The sequence below is a fragment of the Heterodontus francisci genome, chromosome 24 (genome assembly GCF_036365525.1).
Source record: "Heterodontus francisci isolate sHetFra1 chromosome 24, sHetFra1.hap1, whole genome shotgun sequence".
Lineage (NCBI taxonomy): Eukaryota > Metazoa > Chordata > Chondrichthyes > Heterodontiformes > Heterodontidae > Heterodontus > Heterodontus francisci.
In genome coordinates this window covers 67,338,504-67,361,316 of record NC_090394.1, presented here as the reverse complement: position 1 = coordinate 67,361,316, position 22,813 = coordinate 67,338,504, and the positions used below count along the sequence as shown (strand labels likewise).

The window sequence follows — 22,813 nt, the reverse complement described above, 5'->3', positions numbered from 1 at the left end:
GGGACAATTTATAATGGCCAATTTACCTATCAACCTGCAAGTCTTTTGGCATGTGGGAGGAAACCGGAGCACCCGGAGGAAACCCACACAGACACAGGGAGAACTTGCAAACTCCACACAGGCAGTACCCAGAATTGAACCCGGGTCGCTGGAGCTGTGAGGCTGCGGTGCTAACCACTGCGCCACTGTGCCGCCCTTTATTTCTATTCAATTATTTCATTTTTGTCATATTTATGTTAAATTGAAGAAAACTGGATTATTCCCTCTGAGATTATTTACCACCTATATATTTCCTTTCACAGCCTTGATTTAGGATATTGTCTAATTCCTATCTGTGTGAGTGACTTCCAGGATATAACCAAAACAGGTCATATTATAGTCCACATAAATAAACACCCATGAAAGTGTTGGTTTGGTCCTAATGCTGTAGATGCATCAGAAAATTCTAAAGAACATTTCCAAACATTACTCCTGCATGTTGAATCTTTTTACAGCTCGACATCAAATTTGATGCTAACCTATTTGGTTCTCCTTAGCATCAATTGTTTCTCATACTGACTCATCAATCTCCCTGACTACACTTTGGCTGAGCTTGGTGGTATAAAGCCTTGACATTCTCTGATTTTAAGGTGAGCTTTTTACCCTGTATTTTGTTTATTTGGCTTTTTCCACCTCCAGAACATTGCCTGTTTGCACCTCTACTTCAGCATTCCCACTGTAGAAATCCTCAAACACAGCTTCATCTCCTGAAGGATCCATTTCTCTAATGTTGTCTTACCACAAGATCTGGTTAATTCAGAACTCTGCACCAAATGCCTGCTGCTGCACACCCATCATCTTGCTTGTCACCGAGCTCCACTGCTCCCCCTCTGGCTCCCTTAATCGACTTATAACATCCTTGACCATGTTTTCAAACCCATGGCCTTGCTAACCCTATTTTTAAAATCTGCTATACGTCCAGCCTTCACATTCCATTGCCCACACTCTAGATTACTACTTACCGTCATTCCTTTCCGCTCTGCTATCAGAGATTGATCTTACAGCCAGTATGCCCCTCCCAGGCTCTCTTCTAAAGCCATTTAACTGTGCTCACTCAGTATCTGCCTTTAGAAGTCTGCTAACAACTTGTCTATTTAATTATGTTTTCAGTCGCCTTTTCTAAAGTAATTTACTTTTTGCTATGTTAATTTCCCTCCCTTGCTTAGGCTTGCTATATAACAGTTATTATCGTTGAAAAAATGGTGAAATTTGTTTGACTTCTTTGTTTTAATTTGATATTGTCTATTCTGTTTGAACTCATCAAAGTAAGTATGAGGGACATCTTCCTTTACCATTCATTGACAGCAGGTACCACTTCATAATTATGTACTTTCTTGGCAGAAACTAAATTCAAAGAATGGCTTCCTTAAACCTTACCAGCAGAGTGCACCACATTGGCTTTCCCGTTCCAGTACTGTTTATCATTAATGGGACATCATCATTAACCACTTCTGTTTTGCCAGACAAAAATTGACAATAACATGGTAACCCCAAAAAAGATCTGATGAATATGATTCCAGCAGTTACACCAAGATCATGCTTGTTGAATACAATGTTCCAAAATTTCAAGATGGCAGGAAATGTTCAAATTTTGAAAAAGAAATTCCAAAAATAATTCCAGTTGACCGGTTTGAGTAGCAGTTTCTAGCGCTATCTTGTTTAAAGTAAACATTGTGCAACCAAAAGAGATAAATGCTTGCAGCTATGTAATACACTTGCTCAGATAATCTGAATAAAGTGGAAATAAAGTAGAACCTGTCGCCCATATTGAGGCCCTGCTTGCCTAGCTTAACTTACCATTACTGGGGTTTTAGAGAACTTTGTCAGGAATCAACTCACCTTGGAGCTGGTGTTCCAAGGATGCTCGATAGGATTCTGTTTCACACACACATACCCTCTGTTCCGAACACCATTGTAAATTTTACTCACAAGAAAATGTATCCCAGTGAACCAGAAAATTCTAAAAGATCTCACTGACGAGTTACTCTTCAGAGAGTTCTTCAGTTTGTTGTGGCAAGTATTTCCGATGCCTTCAGGGACTACAGAGCAAGCAAGAAAGAACGAACTGGATTTCATTTTCATGAGGAATGTGTAGGACAGATTGTGGCTTTATACAAGAACGTGGAGCATCATAAGATAAGAAGGAACCCAGTTACAGTACATTTATTGTTTGCCATGAGGAAACTGGAAGCAAAGAGAGTACTTGGTAAATTTTAGACTTTATCTGTGATAGGTAGCTCTATTCTAGTTCCATGACCTGTGTAAGGGTAGGTGAGGAACTTAGTGAGTCTAAGGCCTGATTTTAACTTGCATGACGAGAACAGGGCATGTTGGGGGTTAATACAGAGGCAGTGTTCTTCCCTCCAGAAGGATGTCACAGTCGTGCCTTGCACCATTTTTGCAAGTGTGTTTGGGCTAGCACGTGAGACTTTTGCTGCAGGCAGGCATAGAGCCTCAAAAATATATAAAACCAGGGTCCGATGATGCATTCAGAACCCAACACAAATTTAACACAGTTGTGTGTTTGGTGCCATTTCACGTGCCTCAACAGGGAAACCTGGCAGCAGGGAAAATCAGGTCCAGAAGAGGGATGTGAAGATATGTTTTTGAAGGTTTCCTTGTGGGTTGGGAAGGGCAGGAGGACTCTTCCAAGATCCACAAGGAAATTAAGGGCCCTCCCTACCCTGGACATCTCTGACTGTACTGCCTGTAATTGTTCACTCCCCCAGCATTCACCTGACTCACCACCTGCTGGCACCACGTCATTTCTGCTGGGTTCTGGCAGGAGTTGGGCTTAAACTGTGTTTATGGGGCCCGGGGTTTAAAATGGCCTAAACCTCAAGTTGGCAAGTTGAGACAAGTCTACCATTTGACCTGCAGGCCCAACAATTGTCTCTTAACCCAGGTTAAGAGCTTAACTCTCAAAAAATGAATGAGGTTAGGTTGTCCAGTGTCACACAACCTATTCAATCGCTTTATATATTTGATGGAATCATAAGGGGCAGCCTTAGACTGTTCCAGGCATTTCCACATAGAAGCATAGAATTGTAACAGTACAGAAGGAGGCTATTTGGCACCTTATGTCCATTGCAGCTCTCTGCAAAAGCAACTCCAACTCAGTGAGCTGCAATTTCCTGGCCCTTTCCCTGTTGCCCTCCAAATATTTTCTCTTCAGGCGTTTATCCAATTTCCTTTTGAAAATCTGCCTCTACCACGCTTAGGCAGTGCTTTCCAGAATTCAGATCCTAACCACTTGCTGTGTAAAACAGTTTTTCCTCATGTCGCCTTTGGTTCTTTTACCAATTATCTTAAATCGGTATCCTCTGTTCTCAGCCCTTCTGCCAATGAAACAGTTTCTGTCGGTTTAGACCCTTCATGATTTTGAACACCTCGATCAAATATCCTCTCAACCTTCTCTAAAGAGAACAACCCCTGCTTCTAAAAAAATATAAACAGGAGTAGGCCATTCAGCCCATCCAGCCTGCCCCACCTGATCATGGCTGATCAACCACTTCAATGCCTTTTTCCCAGACTATCGCCATATCCCCTTATGCCATTTGTATTTAGAAATCTGTCAATCTGACTGAGCTTCCCCAGCCATCTGAGTTAGAGAATTCCAAAGATTCACAACCCTTTGAGTAAAGAAGTTTCTCCTCATCTCTGTCCTAAGTGGCTTCCCCCTTATTTTGAAATTGTGTCCCCTGGTTCTAGACTTCACAACCAGGGGAAACATCTTATCTGCATCTACCCTGTCTATCCCTTTATCATATTTTGTAGGTTTCAGTGAGATCACTTCTCATTCTTCGAAACTCTAGAGAATACAGGTCCAGTTTCCCCAATTTCTCTTCATAGGACAGTCCTGCCATCTCGGGAATGGCAATAATATCCTTCCTCAGGTAAGGGGATCAAAACTGCACACAGTCCTCCAAGTGCAGTCTCACCAAGGTTCCATACAATTGAAGCCAGACTTCACTACTCCTGCATTCAAATCCTCTTGTGATAAAGGCTAACATACCATTAACCTTCCTAGTTGCTTGCTGCACCTGCATGTTAGCTTTCAGTGACTTATTGACGAGGACGCCCAGGTCCCTTTGTACATCTACACTCTCTAATCTCTTACCAGTTAAGAAATGCTCTGCACATCTGTTCCTCCTACCAAATTGAATAACCTCACATTTTTCCACGTTAGAATTAGAATTAGAACATTACAGCGCAGTACAGGCCCTCGTTATAATCCATCTGCCATGTTCTTGCCCACTCACTACGTCTGTCCAAATCCCCTTGAAGCTGCTATGCATCTTTCTCACAACACACATTCCCACCTAGTTTTGTGTCATCCTTGAACTTGGAAATACTACATTTGGTCCCCACATCCAAATCATTGATATATAATATTAAGAAGGGCCCACGAGACTACAGTGGCTGTACATGCTGGTATGCGAAAGACCAAAGCCCGCATAAGACAACAATTTGACTGGCCAAAATTCCACAAGGATGTGGTGGAGTACTGCAGGCGATGCCACATCTGCCAGGTTGAGGGGAAACACCAACCTCTAATGAAACCTGCACCCCTCAGTCCTGTACAGGTGTTAGGAGGACCCTCCAGCAGAGGACTAGTGAACTGTAAGGGACCCTGCCGAGAACAAAAGGGGACAGGCAGGCACATGACTGGCAAATGTTCAGAAAGAGAAGGGGAAAAAGTGATCCAGAGGGCACGTTAAAGGAAGTCTGGGAAGAATACCAGATGAAAACCCCTCCCGCCTGGTCAACCAACCCAGAAAATATGTGAGACCCCTCATCCTCCTATATAAATACAGACTCTGGAAGCACCCCACCAGAGTTGCTAACAGCATTTACAGGAACCCTGCAGAGACAAGGAGAGACCTTTAGGGGGGCAGAGAAACCGTGAGGGTGATGCCTCACCTAGTCGAAGTGTCACAACAGAATGAAGTTAAATCTGCACAAATACCTGCAGGTAGGAGTGTCCCAGAGAACAAAGGGGAGAGTAACAGAGACTCCTCCCCCAATGTCAGAGGAAAAGAGTACCATCCCCTGAAATCAAAAGTCTTTGCATGAATCAGAGAGTTCATGATAGACCCGCCCGTACTAACACTGCTGAGGGAAAAAAAGGGGAAACTAAATCAGTCCTGGCACCCAGAACAGACCATTTTTAACGAGCTTCAAGATTGGTGAATGAATGGAAATGAAAGAGAGAAATGCATGGTTTCTTTCTGTATCTTATATTTCTCTTAAACTCTGTAATGAAATGTGCCATTTTCTTCAAATCGACTTTCATTTCCCTGGGTATGGAGGTGTCAGGCAACCACCACCCCCCCCCCCCCCCCCCCACCCACTCACCTGCCAAGACTGAGGCTCACATTATTTCACCACATGAACAAAAACTTAAAATTGCAAGCCCTGACTGGGAGGAAATTTGCATAGTACCAGACAGTGTTGAAACAATGGGGACCCAGCAGTTGCTTCCCCAATACACAGAAGTCGTCAAACCAGTTTTAGTCACATGATTAACTGGCTGGAGTTTGTGAATTTGAACTTCCAACAAAGGGTTTGAACTCAGAACGCCATGGGATAATGGACTGAAAACATTTCTTCCCCTGTCTGCCTGCCTTCATCTCTTCCCACGGAACTGAATCTTGTGAAAACACATGAAACTCAAAGAGAGAAAGGTTTCCTTCGTGAACAAGTTTTTAAGAAGACTACCGTGCCCCAACGAAACGCAAGACCATATCTTCAATCAAGGACTACAGTGAGCTCAAGAAATAGTAATCAGATATTGCCTCAAACTGTTCTACTTATCTTTTCTTCTGCTCTTTTCTGTCCCGATCTGCATGTTTGTATTGCATGTGCATGATAGCGTGGGTGCGTTGTATATCTGTAGGCATGAACCGTATTAGAGTTTAAGTTTAAGGTTTAATAAATTTCATCTTCTTTAAACCAAAGAAAGCCTGTTTATGCTCATTTCTTTGCCTTATAATTGGAAAGTTTGTGAACAAGGATTCACAAATGGGGAGCTCAAAACAGTGTGTTTAACATTAAACCCTGTTACAATAAGACCAGCAAAGACAATAAGGTAAAGACAGCAAAAGACCCCTAGACACATTGCTCACCTGGTCATAACAACGTCCACCGACTCCCCTTTATCAATTTTGTTAGTAATATCCTCAAAAAACTTCAACATGTTCATCAAGCATGATTTCCCATTCATATATCCATGATGACTATGCCCAATCAGATCATTATTATCCAAGTATACATTTATCACATCCTTTAAAAGAAATTCTAGCATTTTCCCAATGACTGATGTAAGGCTAACGGGTCTGTAATTCCCTGTTTTCTTTCTCCCTCCCTTCTTAAATAGTGGGGTGACATTTACGACCTTTCAATCAAATATATCTGCGTAACTGAACTCCCTCAGCCCTGGAACCATTCTTGTAAATCTTTTCTATACCCTCTCTAAAGCCTTCACATCTTTCCTGAAGTGCAGTGCCCAGAATTAGACACAACACTCCAATTAAGGCCGAATGATTGTTTTATAAAGGTTCTTTATAACCTCCTTGTGTTTGTAATCTATACCTTTATTTATGAAGCCCAGGATCCCCTATGTCTTTTTAACCACTTTCTTACTGCCCTGCCACCTTCAATGATTTGTGCACATATACCCCAAGGTCTCTCTGTTCCTGAACCCCCTTTAGAATTGTACCCTTTTATTTTATATTGCCTCTCCTTGTCCTTCCTATCAGAATATATCACATCACACTTCTCTGCATTAAATTTCATCTGCCATATGTCCACCCATTCCACCAGCCTGTCTATGTCCTTTTGAATTTTTTCTCTTAGAGGGTTGTGTGACTTTGGAATTCTCTGCGTCAGAAGGTGGTGGAGGCAGGGTCATTGAATATTTTTATGGCGGAGGTAGATAGATTCTTGTTAGGCAAGGAAATCAAAGATTATCAGGGGTAGATGGGAGTGTGGAATTCGAGACAGAAACAGATCAGCCACGATCTTATTGAATGGCGGAGCAGGCTCAACGGGCCAAATGGCCTACTTCTCCTAATTCGTCTGGTCGTATGGTATGGTCGTATGTCTTATCACTATCCTCCTCACAGTTCACTGTACTTCCAAGATTTGTGTCATCTGCAAATTTTGAAATTTGTCATGTGACTCTCTGGCCGGTATCTTACTAGCACGCAGTGAGTCCTGTCATCGCGAATGGCGGGATCACAGCGGCAATTTTACTGGTGGCGGCCAATTAAGAGCCTGCCGCCAGAACGATGGCAACATGCCTCTCTGAGCTGCTGGCCGAATTAGACGGCTGCCAGCTCTGTGGCTTCAGCAGTACCACGTATAGAGGTAGCCGCTGCTGATGCTGCAAGGGGAAAGAGAGGTTGCCTCCATATTGAGGAGCCCTCGAAGGGGCGGTAGGAAAAATATTGATGGGCCAGGGCCAGTCAGACAGGTCCTGGCTATCGGAGGGGTGATCTCTCCAGCAGTGGCATCAGGGCTGGGAGGGCAGCAATTGCTACTGATGGGGGGAGGGTGGGCCCTCCTTGGGCCATGGAGTCTCTGGGAAAGAAGGTCCCTCTCCCACCACGGGAAGCTGTTGGGAGAACGCCTCTATGGAGCTGGTGGACTCCTTATTGGCGGGGAAAATTCTTACACCAGTAAAATGGTGGCAGGCTGGTAAAATGGTCATCAATAGGCCAAGTAATTGGCCACCCACCTCTGGGGCTGTTCCCACCACTGGGACGATCCCTTGATGGCGGCAACACATCGGACTTCCTTCCCAATGCCTTTTGCTGCCATTTTACCACCACTCCCACCTCCCAGCTCATCTCCAATGGGCTGGTAAAATTCAGGCCATCTTTTTGTGGATGATATTGTGTTGGCTTTATCATCCAGGAGATCTAGTGTACTGTACTCACCATCATGAACATAGGGTAATCAGTGGGAGATAGTGGTGGGTGACCCCAAGTACAGCCTTATGGTTCAAATGGGGATCTAAAAGCTATTGACTTGGAAAATACAAAGGGCACCAGTTCCAATTGTTGACTCATATTGATGCTTTGGAGGAGGGGATTCTCTGTGCATACCAACTTCAGCCTGGTCAAAGCCCTCTGAGTCACACTGAAAAAACATGAAAGGCATTTTGGTCTTGTTATGAAGGTGCTTCCGTTATGAATAATTTTTGAGGACTTGTGTTTAAAAGACTGTGAGGAGTTGTTTTCTTAAATAATCACTGGAAGGACACTTGGGACTTTGTTTAAAAACAAACACTTACTGGAAGATGCAATGAAGTTAACCCAACCTTAGGAGCTTTGCTGGCTATTGGAGTTGTTTATAGAGAAGTCACACCTGGAGGCCAGGTATAAAAATACCTGCTTATATATACAGTTGTTCAATGCTTATCCTGATTCTCCCTTGACCACCTCATCTTTAAGAAATGACCAGGTTTGCCCAGTATCTTATCAAAACCTTTCACACAAGCTATTTTAGTGAATTTTCATTGAACCTTCTCCAAAGTCAGTATATTTTCTGTAAGGCAGGGCACCCAAAGCTGAACACAATACTCTAAATGATGTTGGTTTGGTCTCTATAAAACTACAGGAGAACTTTTAGCTTTTAAATCAAATGCTTCTTTTGGTGAATCCCAGCATTGTTTGAACTTTTTGATCACAATTTTAAGATGTGAGTTAACTTTTAATAATTTATGAATCTGAAACATTGTATAATTAATAGTTATTTTAAAAAAAATCTCGCTTTTATTCCCATCTTTCCTGAAGCCACTGATTCAAGGTGGTGTAAGGTTACACAGATGCCCGACAGCCTTCTGATACCTCAACACGTAACCTTTCTTCATGTGCATGCCATGACAGTGGACATTGGCAGACTGTTTGACTGTGGGAACATCATAGATAACGGACCATTATAGCTGAGCTCTTCTTTCATCGTCTTGGCCTCCACTCCCACTTCTTTGGGCAGGATTCTTCCTTCTGGCCTCTTATTCTCTCTAGATCTTTTCATTGAGAACTGTCAGCACGGCATTGGCCATCTTAGTTTCTCTGCTCCCCTTATTCACTTTAATCTATCTCCCTCTGAACTTGCAGCACTCTGTTTGCTCAGGTCCAACCCTAACATTGTCATCAAACCTGCTGTCAATAGTGACACTGTTGTTGCTTGGTGAACCGACCTCTACTTAGCAGAGGCTGAACACCAACTTTTTGACACCACCTCCTACCTCCCACTGGACTATGACCCCACCACCTAACACCAAGCCATCATTTCTGACTGTAACTGATTTCATCTCCACTGGAGATCTGCCCTCCATGGCCTCCAATCTCATAGTCCCCTAACTCCGAACAGCCCGTTTCTACCTTCTTCTCAAGATCCACAAACAGGACTGCCCTGGTAGACCCATCATGTCAGCCTGGTCTTGTCCCACAGAACTGATTTCGTCCTATCTCGACTCTATTCTTCTGCCCTTTTCCCTTTTGTCATCTCTCCTGCCTTTCACCCGATCATAGATCTTCCCAATTTTTCTTTCCTCCCCTCTCCCCTTTTCCCTGCCTTGCTTAAACACTGTTAGCTCTGTCCATAGAAGCTGCTAGACTTGCTGATTATTTCTAGCACTTTCTGTTTTTATTATAGCCAGGAGCAGGAGTCCTGACAGATTATTCCCTCCCAAGCCCAAGAGGGTTGCTCCAGTACCACTAGTGCTGCTTTGGCTGAGAATAACTAAAGGACCGGGAATCGAAATTAGGACCAGTTCATGGTTTGTATGGATCAGTACAGTCCATCATCAAGGCTAATGATGTGGAGTATTTACCCGTTAAACAATCAAAAGAACTTTAGTTTAATTCTGGCGCTCTCAGAAGTAATAATTTATGCTAAGGATTTTAGAACTAATTAGGCAGCCTGAAAGTAGGCTAATTAACATCAGTAAGAGTACAAATGATGACTAGCAGCAACTAATTATCTGTGTTCTGAAAGAAAGGCGACGGGCCCCTGTAAAAGTGGCAATGGGCAGAGTGCCAGCGTTAATGGGGCGGTAAGTCTACCGACCCCATTTTGATGCCGTTATTGCTCCATTAATGACGACTTCGGCATTATTTTTCTTCTGTGTGTAACTGGAAAAAATAAAAACACAGGCAACCTGCGAAGTGCAGGAAAGTCTTGATCAGAATACTAGAGGGTTATGTTCCGATTAGTCTGTATTTTGACGTAATGGATACCCATGTTTGTAAAGAACAAACCTGAATGATGGAAGTAGGAGCATTGGTTGGGGGGGGGGGGTGGGGGTCGCGGGTAAATGTGATGTTTTGGTGGTTACTTTGCTGAAGATAAAAAAGCTTTGAAAGCCTTAATGACTTTTACAGCTAATGATGCCATCCATCAGTATTTTGGCCATGGTATTTGTCCTATTTTTCAAGATAAATGTCACCTTGTAGATGTCAGCTGACCATTCAGTACAAAGACTTGTGAGTTTCACTTTAAAAGCCCATAGTGCTTGTGAGTTGACTTAACGTGTACAGCTTCTCATACAATCTAGCAATCAGCTTCTACTGCCACCAGACTCAGCAGTCAACCTGCACATCAAGAGACAAGGTCCTGATGCTTCTGATCTATTGTTCCCTCTGTCTGTAGTTCTTTCGGGGTTAGCATAATAGGCTTGAATTCAGATTTTTGCTGCAGTCTGTTGTCGGATGATCTTAAGAAGGGACTTCCTTAAGAACTTTAATTGAAGATCATCAGAGGAAATTATGTTGGGTCGCACATGACCAGTAAGTTATGGTTGGAGCCCAGCGGAGTGAGAGGTAAAGGCCGGCTACCCAAACCGGACCCGACGGGACCCGACGACATGAGTCGGGATTGGGTCGGGTCGGGTTGCACTTCTGGGTCCGGCATTCGGGATCGGGTCAGGTAGGGCTGGACACTGTCTATCACAGGTAAGTGGCTCCGTTGTTAATTTAATTTTTGGACTAGAAAGGTGGTTTTGTTACAGTTATTTTAAGCTTGTGCAGATCAGCAACAAAGTGAAAAACGGAAGGTAAGTTAACTGATGGGTTGGATCGGGTCGGGCTCGAGTCGGATGTGGTTCTGTCAGGCTCGTGTCGGGTTTTTTTTTGCAGACCCAAGCAGGCCTTTAGTGAGAGGTGTTGAAATCTAGCTCATGCAGTAACTATTCATATATATATGTTCCAGTTCAGATATAATAAAACTCCCGTTTATTTTGGATATTACTTGTAGTCCTGTGAGTCTTAGTCCTTTGAGTCTTAACAACAGATCACACACCAAGGGACAAATAATATTACATGGTGGCAGCATCAGGATATTTATTTTTTCTGAAGACCACCAAACATCACATCGTGGCAACTCTTGATCTTTCCTGAAGAATACATCAAGTGAGAGAACAAGGAACAGCAAGCTGCGTACCCGAGTGGCCAAAGATCCAGCAGGAGAGCAGCTAGCAAGAGACCCCACAACACTGCAGTGAGCCAGGACACAGAAAGGACCCCGGGAGGTTGGAACTCTGTGAGTACGGCAGGCAATTTTCCAGGAGATCAGAGCTTTCACCTATCTGGCAGTGGGTTCAACAATCTTAAAAGCAGTAGCTGGAGCTGCTACTGTTTTAGCTTTCCTCTTTTTTTGCTTCATGGGCACAGTCTAAGTCCAAAATAATGTGAGGAACTCAACAGCGCCATGGGAGATCCAGCAGGAAGTAGAAAACTGGTTGTGGCAACTACAAGTACTGCAAATCCCAGCCCTTATAAAAGAAATGGCAGCTCACTGTTCTAAAAAAAACTGAACAGCTGTATCAACGAAGAGTCTGTCAGTGCAAACAACGAAAGCTATAATCTATCACTCTTAAAAGGGGCAGGTACGGAATCTGTCTTAAAAGGAAAACAAAAAGAGTGTGTCTATGAAAAATACAATCTGCAAAAGTCCTTTATTTATAAAAAATCAGGATAATTAAGACAATGGCTTTCAAACATCCAGTTATGGACTGGAAGGTGTCAGACATAGTCTGCATTTAAACTATTCTGACAGCAAATGGAGTTGTTTTTTCTAGACTAAGATATGAGTGAACCGGAGAAACAAGCTACCAAAATTAAGATTGCACTGGGCAATGAGGAATTGCAATGGCTCAATACCTCAGGATTGTTAGATGAGGATGTGATGTACCCCAGCAAGATCTGTACTTTCCTGGAGCAGCAACTGAAGGTAAAACTAAATTTCCCAGTACATTGTCTTGAGCTTATGTCCTACTGGCAAAGGCAAGATCAGTTCATTGACCAACTTGTTGCAAGGTGCTGAGACAAAGCTCAATATCGTGACTTTGCAGATATTGAATTGTCAGAAAGGTTTATAGAGCTAGTAGTCATGTCTACCCCACCCGAGACCTTTCAAAAAGACCTGCTAGTAAAGAAGAAAGGGCACACCATCAATGCTCTACTCAATGATGGAAGGAAATTTGAAGCCATCATTACTGGGTGCCGTCAGTTACAAGCGTTGGGGGCAGCTATGACAGTTGGTATGGTAACCAAGGCCCAGAAATCTGCTCAGCTTTGTGGAGATGTGACCTGACTCAACCAATTTACAGTTGTCCAGTGTACCAGGACCTGTGCAAAGCTTGTGACATGCGAGGGCATTGGGCAAGGCAGTGCAGAAGGCCGAGCTCACATAGTGCACACAAGAATGATAGCAGATCACAGGCAGAGAGAACATCTGCAAGAAAGGATGGCAAACGCAACAAGAGGAATGTCAACACACAACAAAAGCCCAAGCAGGTACATCAGGTCATTGGAGAGACAGAGGAGGACACTGATGAAAAGTGCACTCATGCGAACAGTGAGCAAATATTTCACATAGTCAATATGTATCAGCATGTCAATGCTATTATGCTATTATATATCTGAACAAGAGTGGCAAGCACAAGCTCAGAATTAAAATCGATATTGGAGAAAGTGCAAATATTCTGCACATTCGTAATGGGAATCTATGGTCTAACCCATCAGAGCTAGGTTGATGGTCTACAATGGTTCTCCAATCAAGTGCATTGGAATGATAACCTTACAGTGCAGCTATGGGAGCTCTGAATGGCTATCACAATTTTTTTACATTGTAGACATTACTGGACCAGCTGGACTTCCAGTATGCCGAGGTCTATGAATTGTCACAATACATGAAGTCAGTAATTCAATGAAGATGGCAGAAAATATCCGGGTCGAGTGTATCGGGTCAGTCCATGTAAAGACACAAGGGCTGGCAATCTTGGCACGAAGAGGCGGTACAATTGGTAGTGTCTCCTCAGACTTCAGTTTGTTGCAATAAGTACCTGGAGGCAAGTAATATTGCACAGTCGTATCAAACAAAAAGTCAATATGTAAAAACACACATTCTTTTGAGAAATTTTCCTGATATCTATTGACAGTTGGAATAAATGTGAATGCTAATCAACAGGCATGACAGCAAGTTGCATCCTGCATTTACCTAAGCAATGTGTCAGTTTTAAAATTCTCATCCTTGTTTTCAAATCCCTCCGTGGACTGTCCCCTCCCTGTTTTTGTAATTTCCTCCAGCCACACAATCCTCCGAGATATCTGTGCGCCTCTAATTCTGACCTCATGAGCATCCCTTGATTTTAATCACTCCACCATTGGTAACCATGCCTTCAGCTACCAAAATCCTATGCTCTGCAATTCCCTCTCCAACCTTCTCCACTTCTCTATCTCTCTTTTCTTCTTTAAGATGTTCCTCACTTGACCAAGCTTTCGGTCAGCAGCTTTAGTATCTCCTCATGTGGCTCAGTGTTGAATTTGCTTTTATAGTACTCCTATGAAGCACCTTGGGATGTTTTATTACGTTAAAGGTGCTATAAAAGTAACAGTTGTTGTTGTAACAACACTGCTAGCTGAGGTGAATGTCCATTGTATAAGGGGTACTACCTGATAATTTTGATAACTGAAAACTGGATAATATCTGTATTTTATTGCTGCTTTTTAAAAAGTACTGTGCGTGCAAGCAGATTTACATTCGTTTTTGCTCAAATGGATCCATTTCCAATCACTTAGACATGCTATCAAGCCCTCTCCTCGCATGTGGACTGTTATTTTGTCATATCATTTTCTCTTTGTCTTGCCATCATCCAGTTTTGTCGTGGAGGTGTGGCAAACAAATTTAGAACTAATACATGCACTTCATAAGACAAGTGGAAAAAAGTGGGCTTTTGAATGCAGTCTTTTGGTGTCTTGCTTTCAGTTTGGAAAATTCTGGACAGCTCACTAGAAAAAGCCAATGTACGCAATCCGCAAAATTGTAATTTTGCAAAACACAGACTTCATTTCCTCCAGCGCTAGGACCCAGTGGAAGGCTGTACATTATTGTGTCGCAGCTTAATGATGCTAAAAGGAGGAGTCCTGTATAGTAAGTGGTTTGAGCTCGAGTTGGTAGGTGTATATGAGGTCATTTATTATGTGCAATATATTATAAATGATGCAGTTTAAAACATATATAATTTATGTAAAACTGCTTTGTACACGCTTCAAGTTGCTATCCTCGTTGTGCATTTCTTGTTGATTTCTGCCATTCTCTTTCGTTTGAACAGCAATGACAACAGACCCAAGAGCGAAGAGGAGAAACAAGAGCTCCTATGTGAGCCATGCGGCCAAGAAGCACCGGGGGAGCCGGGAGCTGGAGGTGGGGATGCAAGGGCTGCTCATCACCTGCAACATGAATGAGAAGAAATGCACGGCGGAGGCGTACAGCTTGCTGAACGAATATGCTGACCGACTGTATGGCCCAGAGAAGGTACAGTGCAGTCAGATCCCATTGGGGGAAGGGGTGGTGAGCTGGGAAATTGGTGCCATGCAAGCAACTCGAATCTCATTCTGATTTGGGGGCAATCCTAGAGGATTTAAAGAAATAAATCACTTATTTCCAAAATCACTTCCACATTAGCTGCAGTTTCCAAACCACCAACTCTCTAGCACCTGAAAATGTTAAGGACCATGGGCTGGATTTTAGTGACCCTGACGTTGGGTGCATTTCTGGGTCCTGACCCTGGTGGGATTTTATTTTAATGAGCTGGCCAATTAGTGACCAGGGAGCAAGCCCACTGTCCAGTTAAGGATGGCGGGCTCCCGAGGCTGGAGGGCCGATAGGAGTTCCTCCAACGCTCACAAACTGGCAGCCCTGTCAACAAAGGTGGGAGCTGCCAATGTATGAAAGGAGAGGCGCCTTTTGAAGACTTTTGGAACAGGTTGAGTTAAAACTGGCTATAGCTGACAGACTGCTATGGTGGGGGGAGGGGGGAGTACTCCTCCGCAGGGCAGCCTGTAGTATGTAGGCTGTGTGGGGGGGGGGGGTGGTAGGGGAGGGGTTGTAGGTTTAAAACGCAGTTGCCCCCTGGTCTGCTGCCCAGAGACCACCTCCATGCATTGTCTGGTCTTCGGCTGCTATGGGCGGCCCACCTGCTGACTGGAAAATTCCAGTCTGCCACAGACCATTGACCTAAATTGGCCCTTTAATAGGCTACCTGCTGCATGAAAGTGGGTAGCCGTTGTTAATCTGTTAATTTTGTATCAATGGTTTGTTTATTTATATGCAGGCGAAGGGGTGTTAATTGGGGTCTTAGTTGAGCACGTAAGCAGACTCATGCATGTTTGGAGTCCTTTTACTCTGCACAATAAATGTGGAACTGAGTAAATATAGGCTCCAGCATTATCCTTCCATAACCAGCTTTCTGGAGTTTAACAGCCATCACCCCTGAACCTGCATCTACCAAAATGGGCCGGAGGCGGAACATGCCACAAACTAGCATACTGCTGCCGATTGCTAATTTTCTGGCTCTCCCGTCTGCAGCCTTGTCTCCGACGGGAATCAAAAATTCTGCCCCATGTGACTAGAAACTGTATGTGAGCAGTTGGTGTTGCTTAATAATTATGCTGTTTGATCAAAGTTGTGCTTTGGGCGAATTTGGATTTTTACAACCTCACAATTTATGGGATGAGGCGGATAGAAGATAAGTTGTCAGGACTACATAAATATTTGAGGGTTTTAACTGAAGCAAAGTTTAAAATTCGGAGCATGTACTGATAACATATTGTCATGCAGTTTTCATTTTGCATACTTGCTGTTGTAACAGTTGACAGTGTTGTTAACTGTTACAACAGTGATCTCTTAATCCTTCCCAACAATAACAACAGCTTGCATTTATATAGCACCTTTACTGTAGTAAAACGTCCCAATTTGAGACTGAACATAAAAACAGGTATGTTTACATTGAGTGGTCACAGTAATTAACCTAAGGTGCCTCAATAACTTTGTGGATTATTTAAGCTTCTTTATATATTTGTGTTCTGTAACATCTGAACATGAACAGTTGCCTCCTCCAGCACTTTATTGCTGAGCACTACTGAAGCAAACACACAGTTATTTTAATGATCATAAGATGAAAATAAAAGGGAGTTAGCAGATTACTTTTTTTTTACAAAAGAAAGTGATTGCAAGAGATCTTCAAACTTGTGTTTTTTTTTCTCGTTTTGAACTTTTTTTTAAGATAATATGGTGCAACCCATTTATAACAATCACTTTTTTGCCATGTATGAACTATATTCCAGGCTTGCTAGGGAAAAACCCTTTAAAGAACATTGATTTAAATTGAAATATCCTTTTATTCTAGACCAATTGATGTGGCATGAGGATACTTTCATTTCTGATGCAATGAATTTTGACTGCTTCCAGATGCATAAATTCCTGTTCCAGTGAGTGCAGTGTTTGTGGATGTCAGTTAGCAACCTCTGTCAGTGTAGTGGATGGAAAGTTAATGGCAACAGTGAAATGCTTATCAAATTTAAGACATGAATATTAAAGTAGTGCCTCTGACTGCGGTAAACATAATGAGCGGTTTGTGCTGCACAAACACTTTCAACTTTTTCTGCTGTACTTCTTCCTGTGATGAATACTGAATTTTGAGGTGGAAAAGATTTGTGGATAAATGTTAATCCTTTCACTTTATCATTTTGGAAGTGTTCAGATTTTTCAGGTGTATTTCTGCTGTGCTTTTCTCAGTTTGTAGAGGAATCTAATAGTGAGGATGAGGAAGACGATGATGATGCTGAAACTGCTTTGAAGAAGGAAGTAAAACAGATCCGCACGTCAACCCAGAATCAACTGCGACGATTCCAGGCTTTGGACAGTGGAGCCAACAATGTTGTCTTCATCAGAACACTTAACATCGGTGATGTGTTTTTCTGTTCTGGGTTTAATTCCATTCCATTTGTGGGAGTAGTATGAGTATGTTGCAACCAATTATAAAACCATGTCACCGTTGTGAAGTACCAAGTGGAGATGGCATTATTGTGTTGCTTTAGTGTTGGCTTTAGAATTCCTGAGCTGCATATAGGGCAGCTGCTGCAAGAAACCCCTTGCATAATAGGCTTTTTGATGATCTGAAGTATTGTGATACAATGATGCAAAATTGAGGCTTATTCAAAGGTGCCATCTCAGTGGTTTAAGTTGCCTTATAATTGTTATAAATTCCCACTTTCCCAAGCATTGCTTTTTCACAGAAGCAGGTGCTGTTACAAAGGTGGAAGAATTGGGCTCGGATGCTCAGCTCGTGATCCAGTAGATTGTAGTTGTGAATACGGCTGGGCAGGGGATGAAACCAGCAGAAAGGGTATGCAGTTGGTGGTGGAGACGGAAAATTATGGTTTCATTCTCCCCATGTTTAACTGGAGGAAATTGTGCCTCATTCAAGAATGGATGTCGGACAAGCAGCATTGACAGAGACAGTTGGGTTGAAAGAGCTGATAGAGATGTAGAGCTGGGTGTCATCAGAGGACATGTGGATGCTGGCCCCGTGTCTGCTGATAATGTTACCTAGGATTAATTGGGGATCCTTGGGAAGAGAAGGCATAGCTGGACCTGCTATATCTGTGATTGAATAAGTCAGAGTGGAACCAAATGAGGGCAGTCCCACTGTGTTGGACAGTGGAGGAAAGTGTTGAAAGAGAATGTTGTTGTCCACAATACCAAAGGCTGAAAAGAGGACAAGGAGGGATAATGCACCATGCTCGTAATCACAGACGATGTAATTTGTAATAAAAGCAGAAAAGGCTGGAAACACTTAGTAGGTCTGAAGCATCTGTGGAGAGAGAAACAGAGTTAACGTTTCAGGTATGTGACTTTTCATCAGAACTAAGAAATGTTAAAAATGTAATAGGTTTTAAGCAATTGAAAGGGGTGGGGGATGGGAAGAACAAAAGAGAAGGTCTATGATAGGGTTGAGGGCAGGAAAGATTAAATGACAAAAGGTTTCATGAGACAAAGCCAAAGGGAGTGGTAATGGAACAAGCAACGAAACAAAAGATGTGACTGGATGAGGTGTGAATGGCAGGATAGCAGCCGTCCAAGAGCAAAGTAAAGGGATTAAGAAAGAAACGAGAAAACAAACCAGCAAAAAGAAACGCAAAACAAAATGGGGGCACAGGTTATGATCTAAAATTGTCGAACTCAGTGTTGAGTCTGGAAGGCTGTAAAATGCCCAGTCAAAAGGTGAAGTGCTGTTTCCTGAGCTTACATTGAGCTTCATTGGAACACTGTAGCAGGCCAAGGCCAGAAAGGCCAGAGTGGGAGCAAGGTAGAGAATTGAAATGAGATCTGACGGGAAGCTCAGGGACATGCTTGTACACTGAATGGAGCTGTTCCGCAAATTAGTCACCCAGTCTGTGTTTGGTCTCTCCATTGTAAAGGAGACCACATTGTAAGCAGCAGATACAGTATAGTAAATCAAAAGTACAAGTAAATCGCTGATTCACTTTGAAGTTAGGACCATTTCAGTGCCATGGTCAGGCAGTAATCTGATTGGAGGGATTCAACAGGGAGTTGCTGGAAAGTTGGACACGGATTTGGGAGGTGATAGCATTTTCGAAGATTTGGAAGAAGGAAAGGAGATTGGAAATGTGGCAGTAAGTTGTGACAGAAGGGTTGAAGGAGGAAATACCAGCATGGGGACAAGTGAGCAGAAGTAGGTCTTGTGGATGAGATGAGCTTGGAAAGAGCATGGGGGGAAGATAGGAGAGAAACTAGAGGGGGACATAGTTTCAGGGCTATGGTAAGGGGAAGCCTAGGGAGAGGTGTGGCATACTGAGCAAGGGGAAGGGGTGGGGGTGGGGATGGGGGAGGGAAATCAGCAGAGGCAGGTGAATGGATGGTCTCAGTCTTGGTGACAATGAAGTACCTCAACTCCTCACGCTTTTTTGTTGGTGGGGAAGGTCAGGTGATGGTTTTAAGGAAAGAGCTGATAACAGAAAAGCTAGGGGTTATCTTTGCTCTTCAGGATAATATTGCAGTAGTGGGGGTTTTGGCAGTGAAAAATATGGCTTGATAATGCTTCCATCAAAGAAGACTATCAAAGGCTTGCAGGATGTTCTCTGTCCAAATCTCTAGATGAGGGAAGTTACATCAGCAGTTCTTTTAATTTTTTTGTAGATAAAATGGCTGATTAACATAAGAAACAGAACAGATATCTATACATATGCAGGGACCGTCCTTTTAAACGTGTATGAATTGTTTGAGGGGCCATTACTCTGTGTCCAAGTACTCTTGCTCCGCATCAGTCAGTATCCTGCTCTCATTTTGACCTCAAATATTCCATTAATTTTATTGCCCATTTGCATTCAGACTATGATGTGTGTGTGTGTTTCTCTGAACCTTCTGCGCTTCTTCAATCAAGAGGTCATCTTTGATTTAAGAAATTAGTCATTGGCTGCATCTAAGTAACTGAGTCTACTTATTGTGGTATTTTGAATGAGCAGCTTACATTTCTTCTTTGGCCTCCTTATCTCGAGAGACAATGGGTAAGCGTCTGGAGGTGGTCAGTGATGTGTGGAGCAGCGCCTGGAGTGGCTATAAAGGCCAATTCTAGAGTGACAGACTCTTCCACAGGTGCTGCAGAAAAATTTGTTTGTCGGGGATGTTACACAGTTGGCTCTCCCCTTGCGCTTCTGTCTTTTTTCCTGCCAACTGCTAAGTCTCTTCGACAGCTTACATAATGCATGTATATGAGGTGTCCACCTGATCTGTATATGATTTAATTGAAATGTACATGTGTAGACTTGAATGAAACTCTTGCTAGCATTTGTGACGTGAAAGTCGGAGTCATTGCACTTGGGAATCTAAATGGATTTTTTGGTTCTAAAAACAGAACCGGAAAAATTAGTACACTACATTTTAAAGGATCTGTATGCAACCAAGAAGAAGAAGACCCGAGCCATTCTGCGGATGTTGCCGGTGTCAGGATCGTGCAAGGCTTTCATGGAGGAGATCCCAAAGTATTTTGAGACTTTCCTGGAACCCTGGTTCAAAGTTCCTAAAAAGGCTACTTTCCAGATCGTTTATAAAGCCAGAAATAATAGTCACATGAGCAGAGATGATGTCATCAAGGCTCTGGCAGGTAGATATCACGTTTTCCATAAGGTGTTAGTTGGTTTATATGTGGATGGAAGTTAGTAGTGGAACCATGTTGTAAAGAAGATGTGGGCTTTGTTACAATGTGAGAAGACTTATTTTTTTTAACATCCTTCTCAAATAGCATTTTTTCAGGATAAATTCGCCGTAGTTTCTTTATCTGTAAATGTTTCACTGTTTTCATTGTCTGCCTGGCCTGACATTATAGTCAATAAAGTGGCCATGCAGCCTGCTTGCAGGCCCTGCCAGTGCTTGCCCCTTCCCAACCATCTGTCAGTACATATTAGGGGCCTACTCTGCTTTCTTTTGTTTTGTTTTCCTATTCCCCGCCACCCCCCCCGCCTTGGGTAGGATTTTTGTGTCGCTTCTATCAGGAACTCCATCCATTTCAATTTGCTAGGGCTGAAGATGTAATGTGTGCCAATAATTAACATCACCCTGAATATTTTCACTTTTAATAGTACTGAACACATTTGGAGAGATGGAGAACAGGAGTGTTGGAACACTTTGCCAGTCTTGCCTGGAATTTAATATATTGATGCAATCTTTTAATCAAACCGTGTCCTGTTTTAACTTGGAAAGCTGTTGTCATAGCAATTGTTCTATTTATGCCATTGCAAAGCAATAAAAATTTTGAAATGAAGTAAAATATCAGTTGGTGAGAATTCAATAAATATTGGCATTTAAACTTGCTGTAAATAAGCAGAGTGGTTTACTGTGTGAGGGTGCATATCTTCTTTCTTTGGCCCCCTTGTCTCGAGAAACAATGGGTATGCGCCTGGAGGTGGTCAGTGGTGTGTGAAGCAGCACCTGGAGTGGCTATAAAGGCCAATTCTAGAGTGACAGACTCTTCCACAGGTGCTGCAGATAAAATTGGCTGTCGGGGCTGTTACACAGTTGGCTTTCCCCTTGCACTTCTGTCTTTTTTCCTGCCAACTGCTAAGTCTCTTCGACGCGCCACTCTTTAGCCCCGCCTTTATGGCTGCCCGCCAGCTCTGGCGATCGCTGGCAACTGAGGGTGCATGTGCTGCTGGGTGAAACTGTAGTAATTTTCATGCATTTATGTTCATATTCTTTGACTCTCCAGTATGTGTTGGGAAAAACTCTTGTTTGCTAGTTTTCTTTGTGTATTTGGAAGGAATACTGACTCAGCTTGTTAACATTTCAGGGGTGGTAATAAATTTGAATGCTGAAAACAAAGTGGACCTTAACAACCCCGAATATACCATCATTGTGGAAATAATCAAAGGCGTCTGCTGTGTGAGCGTCGTTCAGGACTATATACTTTTTCGCAAGTACAACCTACAAGAAGTGGCAAAAAACGACATCGAGGAAAAATGCAAAAAAAACACCTCCTCTCTTCCCTCTGAGAGTGACGGTTGTCAAGGATCAAAAGAGCCATCGGAAGCAAAGGAACCCAAGAGCAAAGGTGAGCAGGAACTGGGACAATCTTTCCCAAGTGGAAAAGAAATTCTTCAGGAACAGAAAAGTGGAGAATAGAAAGCTGAGAAAGACAGTTGCATTTATAGTGGGAATAACCAGTCTGGGTCATTGTACGGTGGATTGTGACCTTTACGCAGACTGGTTCTTTTTGTGTTTTTATACACCAAACCTTTTCTAAGAGATGAAGTTACATCGTTGTGTATTTTAGGCGAAGGATGTCCCTCATGCTCACTCTACAGAGATTATTCTTCACAAGCAGTAAATGAGCAGAGCAGAAAGGGCAGCTATACAAAAAGATTCTTTCGTGGCTTATCTCTTTTGACCTGGTCGTTGCTGATGCAAGCAAATTTTTTTACGTTTCTTTTAATAAAAGATATTTTGGCCATCTTTGACAAAAAAGGAGTTTGCTCAAGCAAGATTTTAGTTGAAATTTTGCAATTTGATTTTATCTCTCAGAAACTCTTATTGACAAACGAGCTGTTTAGAATGAATTGAGCTTCAATACTTGGTATAATTATCGTTGTCATTCTTGTTTAAATTTGCATATGGCAGTGCATGTTGTACGTTTTTTGCTGTTTATCTGAAAATTTGGTTCCTAGGCCTGTAATTTTGATTAAAAAAAATTTAAAGATGGTCAAGTGAGATTTTCTGCATCTATTTGACTTTTATTTTCAATTGTTACAAGTTATGCTTTTATGACGCTAAAAAGTTGTAACATAATTGCAAAGTGATGCATGCAGTCCTTCCTGTGCTATGTATGTGTTCAGATTTGTGCTCTCAAGGCTGAGATGTTTGTGTTGATTGAATTCTTCCAATGTCTGCACCCAGCATCAGCACTAAG

The 22,813-nt window shown here is 42.6% G+C and overlaps 1 protein-coding gene across 2 annotated transcripts; it reads left to right on the top strand.

Moving 5' to 3' along the window:
* Positions 1-537: 537 nt before the first annotated feature.
* Positions 538-22,598, top strand: thumpd1 (THUMP domain containing 1). 2 transcript variants are annotated; one of them, XM_068056875.1, is made up of 5 exons: positions 538-629; positions 14,663-14,865; positions 17,128-17,296; positions 20,267-20,515; positions 21,698-22,598. In XM_068056875.1, exons 2-5 carry the CDS (start codon positions 14,665-14,667, stop codon positions 22,027-22,029), a joined length of 951 nt encoding a protein of 316 aa, XP_067912976.1. In that variant the 5' UTR covers positions 538-629; positions 14,663-14,664; the 3' UTR covers positions 22,030-22,598. The 2 variants fall into 2 exon arrangements, with proteins under 2 accessions (XP_067912976.1, XP_067912975.1); XM_068056874.1 differs by lacking the exon at positions 538-629 and adding an exon at positions 14,449-14,504.
* Positions 22,599-22,813: the final 215 nt, after the last annotated feature.

What these genes read in the sequence shown, in the direction of transcription:
- thumpd1 (XM_068056875.1), top strand. Translation starts at nt 14,665, where the DNA reads ATGACAACAGACCCAAGAGCGAAGAGGAGAAACAAGAGCTCCTATGTG. An exon ending in GACTGTATGGCCCAGAGAAG is followed by an intron (nt 14,866 to 17,127) that starts GTACAGTGCAGT and finishes TGCTTTTCTCAG; the next exon opens with TTTGTAGAGGAATCTAATAG. An exon ending in TGTCATCAAGGCTCTGGCAG is followed by an intron (nt 20,516 to 21,697) that starts GTAGATATCACG and finishes TTAACATTTCAG; the next exon opens with GGGTGGTAATAAATTTGAAT.